Genomic DNA, 13,163 nt, shown 5'->3' on the forward strand with positions numbered 1-13,163 from the left:
GGGTACTGAACATAATAAAAGCACATGGTGTGCGTGCTGAACATATCATCATTATCTAAGGAACGGCTAAGGATATTAAGTTGAAACTTTAATATATATATATATATATATATATATATATATATATATATATATATATATATATATATATATATATATATATATATATGAGGAGGGCTTAGTTGCAGCTGAATATGATTATATTTATTATAATTTTTTTGGGTGTTTTTTGGTGGTTCGTTGGTTTTCGGGTCCGGTAAGTTGAGCTCTAATTTTTTTTTTTTTTTTTCTTTCTATTTCTTTTTTTTGTTTTTTTTGTTTTTGTTTTTTTTTTTCTTTTTTTTCTGTTTTTTTTTTTTGGTTTCTTGGTTTTTTTATTTATTAGGAGGGTTTTCTCCCGCACAAGCATTGCTTCAGGGAATCGATGATGTATATATTTTTTTTTTAAATAAACCCAATGTTACTTATATATATATATATATATATATATATATATATATATATATATATATATATATATATATATATATATATATATATATATATATATATATATATATATATATATATATATATATATATATATATATATATATATATATATATATATATATATATATATATATATATATATATATATATATATATATATATATATATATATATATATATATATATATATATATATATATATATGTATATATATATATATATATATATATATATATATATATATATATATATATATATATATATATATATATACACTACTGCTACTACTACTATATATATATATATATATATATATATATATATATATATATATATATATATATATATATATATATATATATATATATATATATATATATATATATATATATATATATATATATATATATATATATATATATATATGCCATATTGAGAGGGGTGTTGAAAAAGGAACGAAGCGCAACTACCCCCTCTTGCCCTTTTAGATGCTCACTTTACCACTAATAGAGATCTTAAAAAGTCATTTTATTCGAAATAGCCATAAAGTCTAATAGCTATGCCTCTGGGGGTGCCATGTCCCAACAGCCCCTAGGGCAAGGAATGTAGTTACGTAATTTGTCAATTTTGTAAAAGTAGGATTTATCATTGGGAAAGGGGGGAACTTTTTATCCTTGGTTTGTCTGAAAAGGTTATGGCTATTGAGACTGAATTTTGGGAAATGTTGAGGGGTATGTTGAGCTGCATAAAAACAAACTATCTGTATCCAATTTATCAAAAAGGCGTATCTGCAATATTTTAGGAACGGGTATGGGTATTATCTTGAAAGTTTCTGGGCCACTACTACTACTGCTACTATTGCGGCGGCTGCAAATGAGACTGGTTCCGACTGCAAATGTGACTATTTCTAACTCGAAAACTTGTATCTGTGACTGCAACTGCTATTGCATCAAATTGCCATTACTTTTAAGCTACAAATGAGACTGGTTCCGACTGCAAATGTGACTATTTCTAACTGGAAAACTTGTATCTGTGACTGCAACTGCTACTGCATCAAATTGCCATTACTTTTAAGCTGCAAATGAGAGTGGTTCCGACTGCAAATGTGACTATTTCTAACTCGAAAACTTGTATCTGTGACTGCAACTGCTACTGCATCAAATTGCCATTACTTTTAAGCTGCAAATGAGACTGATTCCGACTGCAAATGTGACTATTTCTAACTCGAAAACTTGTATCTGTGACTGCAACTGCTACTGCATCTAATTGCCATTACTTTTAGGCAGTGTACTACTTTTAGGGAGTGTTTTGAGGGATGTTGAACTTTCAAACTTTAATGTTGAAAACAACATCACTTTGATGTTTTTGTACTTTGATGAAACTTGTTTTCACCACTTTTCCTAATATTGTATAATGAAAATGGATGATGCTCAGGATTCTTTTTCTTTCTTAAGTAAACTTTCTCTTCTAGTTTCAGTGTGTTTTGATTCACCTTTTGTTTCTAGTGATGATAATGAAAATGATCCTCTGTTAAAATCTCTTCATCAGGCTGATTGTTGTTACCATTCTTATCAACATTACTTTGAAAAAGTGCTGCCCTTAATGTCTTCTGTTAAAAACTTTAATGTGTTTACTTTGAATGTGCAAGGTTTAAGGTACAAATGGGATAATGTTCTGTAATATATTGGTGGTATCTACTGCCCTTATGATGTAGTAGGTCTCACAGAGACCTGGCTGTCTTCAAGTGATGATATGTCTGTGTATGACATACCAGGTTTTACTGGATACCGCTCAACTAGATCTCTAACTAAGTGCTCTGGTGGTATATCCCTTTTTGTCAGAAGTAATCTTAATGTTGTGAGACATAAAGATCTTGAGAAGATTTTTGATCCAGTCATAAATAATAGAAGTGTGTATGCTTTGATTGTTGACCTGTCATGTGATACAGTAAGTTGTGACACTATTTGTTTATTTTATAAGCCTCCACCTTTCGCAATTGCGAAATTTTCTGAATTAATTGATGAAATGAACTCAGTTGATAAGCTTGCTTCAAGAAATGTTTTCATGCTTGGAGATTTTAACTCCATTTAATTGAAAATTGGGTGCGATAATGATTCTGACCGTTTTTTTTTAATCTTTTGCTACCTCTCGCCTTCTTCCTTGCACTTTCTTTTCTACTCGTGTTGGTCCAGATAGATCTTCTACAACTATGATTGACAACATTTTTCTGTCTTCTAAAATGATATTAAATTTTCCTCTGGTATTATTTTCTCTGATCTTTCTGACCATTTTCCAATTTACTGTTCTGTTCCCAAATTAAAAATGCTGAGCCAAGAGGATACCAGAGGTGAGTCTTATTCAAGAATTTATAGTCAGAGCAATGTTCATAACCTTATGTCTGATCTTAGTGCTAGTGATTGGTGTTCAGTAATGAATTCTGAAGATGTTAATAGGGCTTCAGCCTCATTAATGAGTCGGCTGACAACACTAATTGAAAAAAATTTTCCCCTTGTAAAATCTTCAAGTGAATATAAACCCAAGATGCCTTGGATGTCTCCTAGTCTTGTGAGATCAACAATTCAGAAGTCAGAGTTTTTTTGTATTATTTTCTCTGATCTTTCTGACCATTTTCCAATTTATTGTTCTGTTCTGAAATTGAAAATACTGAGCCAAGAGGATACCAGAGTTGAATCTTATTCAAGAATTTATAGTCAGAGCAATGTTCATAACCTTATGTCTGATCTTAGTGCTAGTGATTGGTGTTCAGTAATGAATTCTGAAGATGTTAATAGGGCTTCATCCTCATTAATAAGTCGGGTGACAACACTAATTGATAAAAAATTTCCCCTTGTAAAATCTTCAAGTAAATATGAACCCAAGATACCTTGGATGTCTCCTAGTCTTGTCAGATCAACAATTCAGAAGTCAGAGCTTTTTTGTATTATTTTCTCTGATCTTTCTGACCATTTTCCAATTTATTGTTCTGTTCCCAAATTGAAAATGCTGAGCCAAGAGGATGCCAGAGGTGAGTCTTATTCAAGAATTTATAGTCAGAGCAATGTTCATAACCTTATGTCTGATCTTAGTGCTATTGATTGGTGTTCAGTAATGAATTCTGATGATGTTAATAGGGCTTCAGCCTCATTAATAAGTCGGCTGACAACACTAATTGAAAAAAATTTTCCCTTGTAAAATCTTCAAGTAAATATAAACCCAAGATGCCTTGGATGTCTCCTAGTCTTGTGAGATCAACAATTCAGAAGTCAGAGTTTTTTTGTATTATTTTCTCTGATCTTTCTGACCATTTTCCAATTTATTGTTCTGTTCTCAAATTGAAAATACTGAGCCAAGAGGATGCCAGAGGTGAATCTTATTCAAGAATTTATAGTCAGAGCAATGTTCATAACCTTATGTCTGATCTTAGTGCTAGTGATTGGTGTTCAGTAATGAATTCTGATGATGTTAATAGGGCTTCAGCCTCATTAATAAGTCGGCTGACAACACTAATTGAAAAAAAATTTCCCCTTGTAAAATCTTCAAGTGAATATAAACCCAAGATGCCTTGGATGTCTCCTAGTCTTGTCAGATCAACAATTCAGAAGTCAGAGCTTTTTTGTATTATTTTCTCTGATCTTTCTGACCATTTTCCAATTTACTGTTCTGTTCCCAAATTGAAAATACTGAGCCAAGAGGATGCCAGAGGTGAATCTTATTCAAGAATTTATAGTCAGAGCAATGTTCATAACCTTATGTCTGATCTTAGTGCTAGTGATTGGTGTTCAGTAATGAATTCTGATGATGTTAATAGGGCTTCAGCCTCATTAATAAATCGGCTGACAACACTAATTGAAATGCCTTAGATGTGGTTATTAAGAAGCAGAACCTAAAACTAGCTCATCGAGCCTTCAATTTCTCGCTCCGTCCAAACATCTTATCCTACTTTGATCTAGCATCAACACGTAAGTGCCAGACTTTGCTTCGGAGCTCTGTTCACCAATTTCGGCTGCCTAAAAGGGTATCCTCAGCAGCCCAGAGGTGACCTATTTATAGAGCAATTGCTCTTTGGAACTCTATTCCCAGTGAACTTTCTCTTATCAAAAACTCTTCTTCCCTTTGCAGAAAAATATTCTCTAAGGCTTGAAATATTTTCGTTTTTTTATTTCTTTATTCATTTTGTTTTATCTATTTATTCTGCTTTACATTATATAGTTGTTTTTTTTTTTATCCTCTCTCATTATGTTGAATGAGATTCGAACCCCGCTGTTTAATAATATTATTAATGGTTTGGTTTTTTAATAAATTACAGGACATTTTCAGTTCAGATAAAATTAATTCAAAGGTTTTTGTGTAGCAGTTGTTTTTTTTTGTTGTTTTTTTTTTATTGTTTTTTCTCGCATTGTGTTTATATTTTTGAGATATTGTTGTATTTTTTTTTCCTTCCCTGATTTTATTTGTATGTATTTTGTGATTTATATGAGGTCCTCCATAAGCTATGCTTCTTGGGACCTCTAGCGCTTAAGTGTATTTATGTATTTATTGTAGTATTTAATAAATTGAATTGAATTGAATTGAAAAACAAACATTGATGTTGAAGTGGGGAATGTTGAAAAACTAGAAACTTTGGCAATCAAAAACGTACAGAAATTATTTAAGAAAAAAAATAAGACTAGGAGAACTTAATTCCTATAATAATTCAAACTCAGTACGACCAGAGATTACTATTAAAGAATAAATGAAACCCAAAAGGAACAGAAATTAAGTAAATAATCATAGCAAATAAACTTGACTTGACTTGCTTTATTTACTACTAATTACAAAATAAACTATATACAAGCAACCGCCCGGGGAAGGCTCAAAAAGCCTGATGAAAGACGGCTGCAATCCTCTAATTCTCAACATTTTGCAAATTTCATTAAAAAAAAAAGAAACAATAATACCAAAAACTATGAAAAAAAAAAAAAAGAAATAAAAAATTAAAATAATAATAAATTGCTTCTCCTCTCCCAATAAATTTTTTTTTATTTTTAATTTAAACGACCCAATGTGTTTAGCTTCCCGAACGCCAATTAGAATATCATTCCAAATAACTGGAGTCAAACACCGAATTTCCAAAACTGCACGTATGGTGTCTCGGTACTCAACCGTAAAATTTTCCGTCTCTCTAGTCACATACCTATGGAGGGAACTATTTACGCGAAAAAAATTTGTAAAAACTGGAGGACATACATCAATCCAACATCTATAGGCAAAAATAGCAGCTTGGTAATCGCGAATCTGACCAATGTTAAGCACTCTTAATTTTTTAAAACATGACGCGGTATCATTCACAATTTCTATATAATTCCCAAGAAGACGTACTGTTTTATTTTGTAAAATCTGCACTCTTTTGAAATTTGCATAAAAATTGCTAGACCAAATGACACAACCATAAGAAATATAAGGCGCAACAATACTATGATACAATAATAAAAACATACAAGAGGTACTAATATGAATGAATAAATTAATTTTAAAAGCAGTAAAATTTAAATTGAATGCTCCAGTCAAGCTTAAAACCAACAAAAATCGCTACAAACAAGAGTTGGATATATATATATATATATATATATATATATATATATATATATATATATGGATATATATATATGGATATATATATATATATATATATATATATATATATATATATATATATATATAGTTTTCAATAAAGCGCCAATGACGCAGTAGGGTTTAGACTTTTACTGCTAGGGAAGGAGGCGGTTGCCAAACTCGTGTTTGTGGGGATTTTTGTTCGTTTCAAGCTTGACTGAAATATTCAATTTAAATTTTACTGCTTTTAACATTAATTTATTCTTTCGTATTAGTACCTCTTGTTTGTTTGTTTGCTATGATTGCTTATATAATTTCTGTTCGTTTTGGGTTTTATTTATTCTTTAATAATAATTTCTGGTCGTACTGAGTTTGAATCATTTTAGAATTTATTTCTCCTCATCTTAAGTTTAATACTGCTCTTTAGTTTACTTTGAAAAACTTCTTTTGCGGAAAGTTTTTCTTTATTAATTATTAATATAGCCAAGATATCACTTAATCCAACATAGATATTTTCCTTCTTTTTTCATTTGTTACAGCTTTTCTGTCTTTAGCAGTTTTAATCAACTCTGACTGCTACCATTTCTTTTCTTTTCTCTATTGATCTACTGTAATGATTAATTTATTTTCCTGTTTTTTTAAGGAATTTTATCAAATACCTCCAGGATTTTGGGCCTCTTTATTTCGATCGTGACTCAGTGCTCCAAGTGTTCAAGCTTTTTCATTGCGACGCTGATGAATTCATTTTCAACTGCGGTGGATTACGTCAGTACTTGATGTCTCGCCCGGAGTTTATTCTTATTGAAGATATTATCTGTCTGCAAGAGCATGAATCTTTCGTTATAGAAAACATAACTAAATTAAGCAAGCGCAACCCATTGAAACAAAATAGAGAATTGCAGAGTATTTTTGTATTAGGTGAAAAGAGACTTGGAGCGTTGTCTGAAATAGATGATGATTTTGATGAAATTTATGGGAATCTTGTATCCAGTCAAAGAGTCATGATTAGTAAGAGACAAGGAAAGCCCCTTGGTGAAAACTCAGATGTATTAGACTATAAGCTGAGAGACGTGGATGATAATTTTTTTGAAGTATTTGATTCGTTTCATCCGTTGGTTGGCCAATCTAATGCGAATTCGGATTCCAATTGTCATAATCCCTATTCTGAACGAGTAAACCTTGCGGATATTGATGATTTTGATAACTCATCTGACGGGACGGACTGGAGAGGCCAGACTGGACTATCAGACTATGATGAGTTTCCGAACGAGTCAGTTCTAGGAGGACGAACTAAATTGGCGGATTTTGATGAGCTTGACGTTGAGGTGGCTCCTAAAAGACGGACAAAATTAGCGGAAGTTGATGATTTTGAAGAATTTTGTGAGGAAACGACTTTAGAAGAAGAATATCAGACTAAACCGAACTTCAAATCTAAAACAAGTAGCCAAAGCAAGAAGGGCAAACCTAAGTATGCTTTGTCAAAACACTACGGTAAGTCACTCTCCACCAACCTCTCTTTCTCTCTCTTCTTCTCTTACTCTCTCTCTCTCTCTCTCTCTCTCTCTCTCTCTCTCTCTCTCTCTCTCTCTTTATTTCTCTCTCTTTCTCTCTCTGTCTTCTTTCCCTCTCCTTCAATGTGCGTTTTAGTATTTAAGCTTATTTGTGAATTTCTTTGTTCCGACTATTTTTGAATTTCGAGATTTTCTTTATTTAAATCTTGGGTCCTCGGACAATCTACAAGGAAAATCTATTCCTTATAAAGATTGAAACACAGATGACAACGAATCCTCGAGTCTCTGTCGTTTCCTATTTTTAATTTCTTCTTAGCGATAATAACATAATAATAATAATAATAAAAAAATAAAAAGTATAGAGTGAATGCGATTAAAACTTAAATTGATGAAATATATTGTTAAATTTATGTTGAAACCTACTTGAAATTTTCTGCTTTTTGCAAACCTCTCCCTGGGAAAATGTATGTGATACATTAATAATTTTAGCTTTTTGTACCCTTGGCTGGCAATTGTAATCTGACTTGTTGTCTACAGAATCCTTTCGTCAGATATTAATCTTCATAATTATATACATATTTTAGTCCAAAAAGAATAAAAGAGCTGATTGGTTTCATACGTATTAAAAAAAAAGAAATAAGTGTCTTTTTTGTTGCTCATAAGAAGATAGTTGTCGCGAACATAATGAATGAACTTTTAGAGGTTTTGCGAGTTGAGGGTGCTAGAATAGGTTTGAAAAATTAATGTTAAGAAGACTAAGTCACTAAGGCTTGGAATAAGTGAAGATGGAAAAGTGACGTTGGGTAACGAAAAGATTGATCAGATGGGCAGCTTCAGTTACTTGGTAGTATTATTAGTAAAGACGGTGGGAGCAGTGAAGATGTTAAAAGTAGAATGGCCAAGGATCAGGGTGTTTTTTCATAGTTAAAAAAAGTTTGGAAGAATAAGAAGATAAGTCTGCAAACCAAGATTAAAATATTGGAAGCTATAGTGATGACAGTGATCAAATATGGTTCTGAAGCATGGGCGCTCCGAAAAGCGGATGAAGATATGCTAGATGTTTTCCATAGAAATTGTCTACCGATTATTCTGGGTACCCGGCTGACTGACCGTATTTCAAACAGTAGGCTGTGCGAAAAATGTGGTCCAATCCCGCTTTCTAGGGCTATAAAGAAAGAAACGTTGAGATGGCTAGAGCACGTTGTACGCTTGAAGGATGACAGATTCCGAAGATTGTCCTTTTCGGCCAGCCTTCTAGGGCTAAACGGAAAGCAGGTTATCCTTATATCGGGTGGGGGGATGTCATAACGAAAGATTTAAAGGAAATGGGAACTTCCTGGGGGCGTATAAAGAGGGAGGCTTTGAATAGATTGGGATGGAGGAGGAGCGTGCGTAGCTGTGCTGGAATCATGCAACTTGGTGCTGCGGTGAGTTGTTAGTAGTAGTAGTAGTGGTTTAATGTCGAACAAAAGTAATAATGCAAATAAGTGTATCTTCATAGCAGGCATTCTCCCAGGGGGGGGGGGGGTCTTCGTCCCTCTTGGCCGTGAACATGGAGTTTTCAGAATATACTCAGCTACGAGGCTGGCAGCATGATGGCAGAGTATTCAAAAAAAAACTCATGATGTAAAAAGCTTCTAACTCATTTGAAATGCGAGGCACTAAATTTCCGCCTTCTTAGAAGAAAGAAGCTTTCAACTTAATTTTTTCTTGTTCAAAGTCCAATTCAAGGGTGTATTTTTTGGTAGATAAATCTTTATTTAAAAGCCAGGTGCCTATAATAAAGAACACTATAAGCAAAGCAAGCAAGCATAGCACATCAAGGCAAATAAGCATAAGCGCAATAGCAAGCTGGTGCACAACCACAAGCATAAAGCAAGGCAGCACATAATGCTACATCCCCCTTCAGCTATTTCCAATGAGATGAGCTCCTTCTACCTCTAGGCATGGAGGCGCTAGGCTTACTCTACTAATTGCCAATAACTTGGCAAACTATCACTCACTACAGGACACAACAGAACACTACACCGGGAGGCGCAAGGCTCACTCCCATCAGCTGTCAATGGGTTTTAGCAGACCTACACTAGACACAAATGCCTCATTGTCACTTCGTTATTAGTTATAGGTTTAGTCTCTCTGGTGGCTTTACCACTCTGCCGGATCTCGTGGCCTGAGCAGCTGTTGCTTGTGCTGGAATTGTGCTAAACGGTTCACTTTATGGCAGGTGGGGCTCAGCTATGGCCATACCGGGCTCGGTGGCGGTTGTCGGGAATCTCTGCAATGATCTGTGCAGACTCATGCTTGCGGTAGTGTCAGGGCAATCCGCAACCTGACCCGGGTTTAGTGACCTTGATACAGCCCCGGAGGGGTATTCGATGGCAGGTCTATCATCAGGTGTGAGTTGAGAGGCTGCTTTGATTAAGTGTCTTCGGCTGCGGCGAAGGATTATACCATCTTTAGTTGATAGGTAGTACGATCTAGGTGCATCTGCCTCTTTAATTATTTCCCCGCTTTTCCACGGCCCTTTTGGCTGTTTTCTGAAGAAGACCTGGTCACTTCCTCTGAGTTCGGGATGTTCTCTAGCATGTCGCCCATGGTAGGATTTCTGTCTGTGTTGAGCCATCTCTCTGCTTGTCAAGAATTCAGAAATCTGTACCACTCTCTTTTCCAAGTGCTTTTCTGTGTATGACAATTTCGAGCGGATCTGGCGGCTCATAAGCATTTGTGGGGGGGGGGGGCAGCTAAACCGTCTATCGGGGTGTTACGGTATTCCAGAATTCCGAGGTATGGATCCGATCCATTTTCACTTGCCTTGGTCACGATGCTCTTGCAAGTCTGGATAGTCTCTTTGACTGGGGGTATATTGGACTTGAAGTTTTTAACTCGAATCTCCAGTCTCTGGCAAACCTCTTGAATTCTTAAGACACGAATTGTCTACCATTATCGGACATCATGACCTGGGGTATGCCATGACGGGCAAAATGCGACTTCAGTTTCAAAATGACTTCTGCCGATGTTAATTCACGCAACACATCAGTTTCAAAAAAGCGGCTATGGTAGTCCACCACTAGGAGATAGTTGGCTCCATGCCAGGTGAATATGTCACTGGCAACTTTTTGTCCTCAATGCGCCTCTGGAATTCGTCCTGCGCTGATATAGTAGCATTCTCTAGATCTTGGGCTGGTGGTCTTGGACTCGTCGTTTCTTCTGCTTGGACGGTGATTGATTTTGTGGATGGAATCAACTTCTTTTTTTATGCTACCTTCATCAAACGTTCTTAGCTGTGCCTGGGTTGTTTCAAACATGTGACATTTCTCCATAGTTGTTTCAAGGGTTAGGGCATCCCCTTCTAGTAGCAGGCGCTCTCTGATACGTGGGTTCAGTATTCCGCAGACTATTCTATCTCGTACCGTTTCGTCTGTGTCCCTGTAGCTACAGGCCTTAACCAAGGTTGACACCTCTGTTATGTAGCTTTCTATGTTTTCTCCCTCATGTTGGTCACGTTTCTGAAAGACGCACCTTGCAAATACGCTGTTTGTTTTAGGTGTTGCATAATCTTTGAATTTTGTCACTATGCCTCAAGCTTGTCCTTTTCACTCTCAATGAAGGTGAAGGTATTAAATATCTCTCTTCCCTTGTCTCCTACCCAAATAAGTAGGTAGGTGCACATGATCTTCTCAGTTTTCCCAGATAAGGGGCCAGAAAACATAGGGCGTGCATGCTTCTCAAATCGTTTCCATTCAGCTGGAAGACACAGCGAGTCCCAACTGATACTTGGCTGGTTGACATCCATTATTGGTCAATCACTTCTGACACCATGCAATGTTTGGTAGATAAATATTTATTTAAAACCCAGGCACCTATAATAAAGAACACTATAAACAAAGCAAGCAAGCATAGCACATCAAGGCAAATAAGCATAAGCGCAATGGCAAGCTGGTGCACAACCACAGGCATAAAGCAAGGTAGCACATAATGCTACAAATAGGAACTACTTAGCCATTACTTTTTTAATATCAAGGAAGTTTTGCTACAATTTTTCATTTCAATTTCAGCTCGTACGATCAGCTTGGAGCCTAACACAGATGAAGACAGACAAATCAAGAATGAATTTGAAGATTTGTCCCAGAAAACAGAGGTTTATCTTGCATTTTTTTTACTTTTATTTCTCTCTCTTTCTCTCACTATCTGTCTTCTTTCCTTCTCTCTCTTTCTCTCTCTCTCTCTCTCTTCTTCAAAGTGTGTTTGTGGATTTTTTTTTTCTACTATTTTGAATTCCCAAGATGTCTGTATTCAAATCTTGGGCTCTCGGAACTTTCTCATTATTACTGACCCAACCTAGAAACTCATAAAACATATTTTACATCCAAACCTTTATCATCCACAACCCCCATGCCTATGAGTATGTCCACCACTGGAACCCGAGTCTCGTTCTTTTAAAATTTCATTTTCATAAAAAAACCTCAATCAAATCTAGGGAGTGAGTTGTAAAAAGGCCAAAACTTTAGTGAAGACGAAAGACTTTGGTCCAAGTTCAATTCGACTATTCGACCCCCCTTAATTATCGTTTACACTGGTAATTGCTAATTGAATTAAATGACAAACATAACCAAAACTGAATTGGGGATTGATTTTGCTTTGGGAATTTTAAATTGATTTCTTATGGAACTGCCATTTATACGGGCAGTTGCTAATTAACTCAACAGATGAATACAACTAAGATTGTGTTATGGGTTGATTTTGCTGTGGTATTTTGTCATAATTTCTTCTAGAATCACCGTTTACACTGTTAGCTGCTAATTAGCTGAGGGGATAAACATAAATAAAATGGTATTCTGGATTGATTTTGCTTTGGGAATTTTATGATGTTTTCCCCCTTAATTATCGTTTATACTGGTAATTGCTAATTGAATTAAAATGACAAACATAACCAAAATTGAATTGTGGATTGATTTTGCTTTGGGAATTTTATATTGATTTCTTCTGGAACTGCCATTTATACGGGCAGTTGTTAATTAACTCAACAGATGAATACAACTAAGATTGTGTTATGGGTGGATTTTGCTGTGGGATTTTGTCATAATTTCTTCTGGAATCACCGTTTACACTGTTAGCTGCTAAATAGCTGAGGGGATAAACATAAATAAAATGGTATTCTGGATTGATTTTGCTTTGGGAATTTTATAATAATTTCTTCTGGAATTGCCATTTATACGGGCAGTTGCTAATTAACTCAACAGATGAATACAACTAAAATTGTGTTATGAGCTGATTTTGCTGTGGGATTTTGTCATAATTCCTTCTGGAATCACCGTTTACGCTGTTAGCTGCTAATTAGCTGAGGGGATAAACATAAATAAAATGGTGTTCTGGGTTGATTTTTCTTTGGGAATTTTATGATGTTTTCCCCCCTTAATTATCGTTTACACTGGTAATTGCTAATTGAATTAAATGACAAACATAACCAAAATTGAATTGGGGATTGATTTTGCTTTAGGAATTTTATATTGATTTCTTATGGAACTGCCATTTATACGGGCAGTTGCTAATTAACTCAACAGATGAATA

General features: G+C 34.8%; 1 protein-coding gene across 1 annotated transcript in view; it reads left to right on the forward strand.

The window, feature by feature from the left end:
* LOC148952055 (uncharacterized) overlaps positions 1 to 13,163 on the forward strand; it is a 318,887-nt gene that overhangs the window by 224,195 nt on the left and 81,529 nt on the right. The window contains exons 22-23 of the mRNA XM_089089125.1: positions 6,728 to 7,575; positions 11,651 to 11,733. Coding sequence (XP_088945251.1) covers positions 6,728 to 7,575; positions 11,651 to 11,733 — 931 coding nt within the window. The remainder of the gene's footprint in view (positions 1 to 6,727; positions 7,576 to 11,650; positions 11,734 to 13,163) is intronic.

The sequence above is a fragment of the Artemia sp. Qi Xiang Cuo genome, chromosome 5, assembly GCF_049724085.1.
Source record: "Artemia sp. Qi Xiang Cuo chromosome 5, ASM4972408v1, whole genome shotgun sequence".
Classification (NCBI taxonomy): domain Eukaryota; kingdom Metazoa; phylum Arthropoda; class Branchiopoda; order Anostraca; family Artemiidae; genus Artemia; species Artemia sp. Qi Xiang Cuo.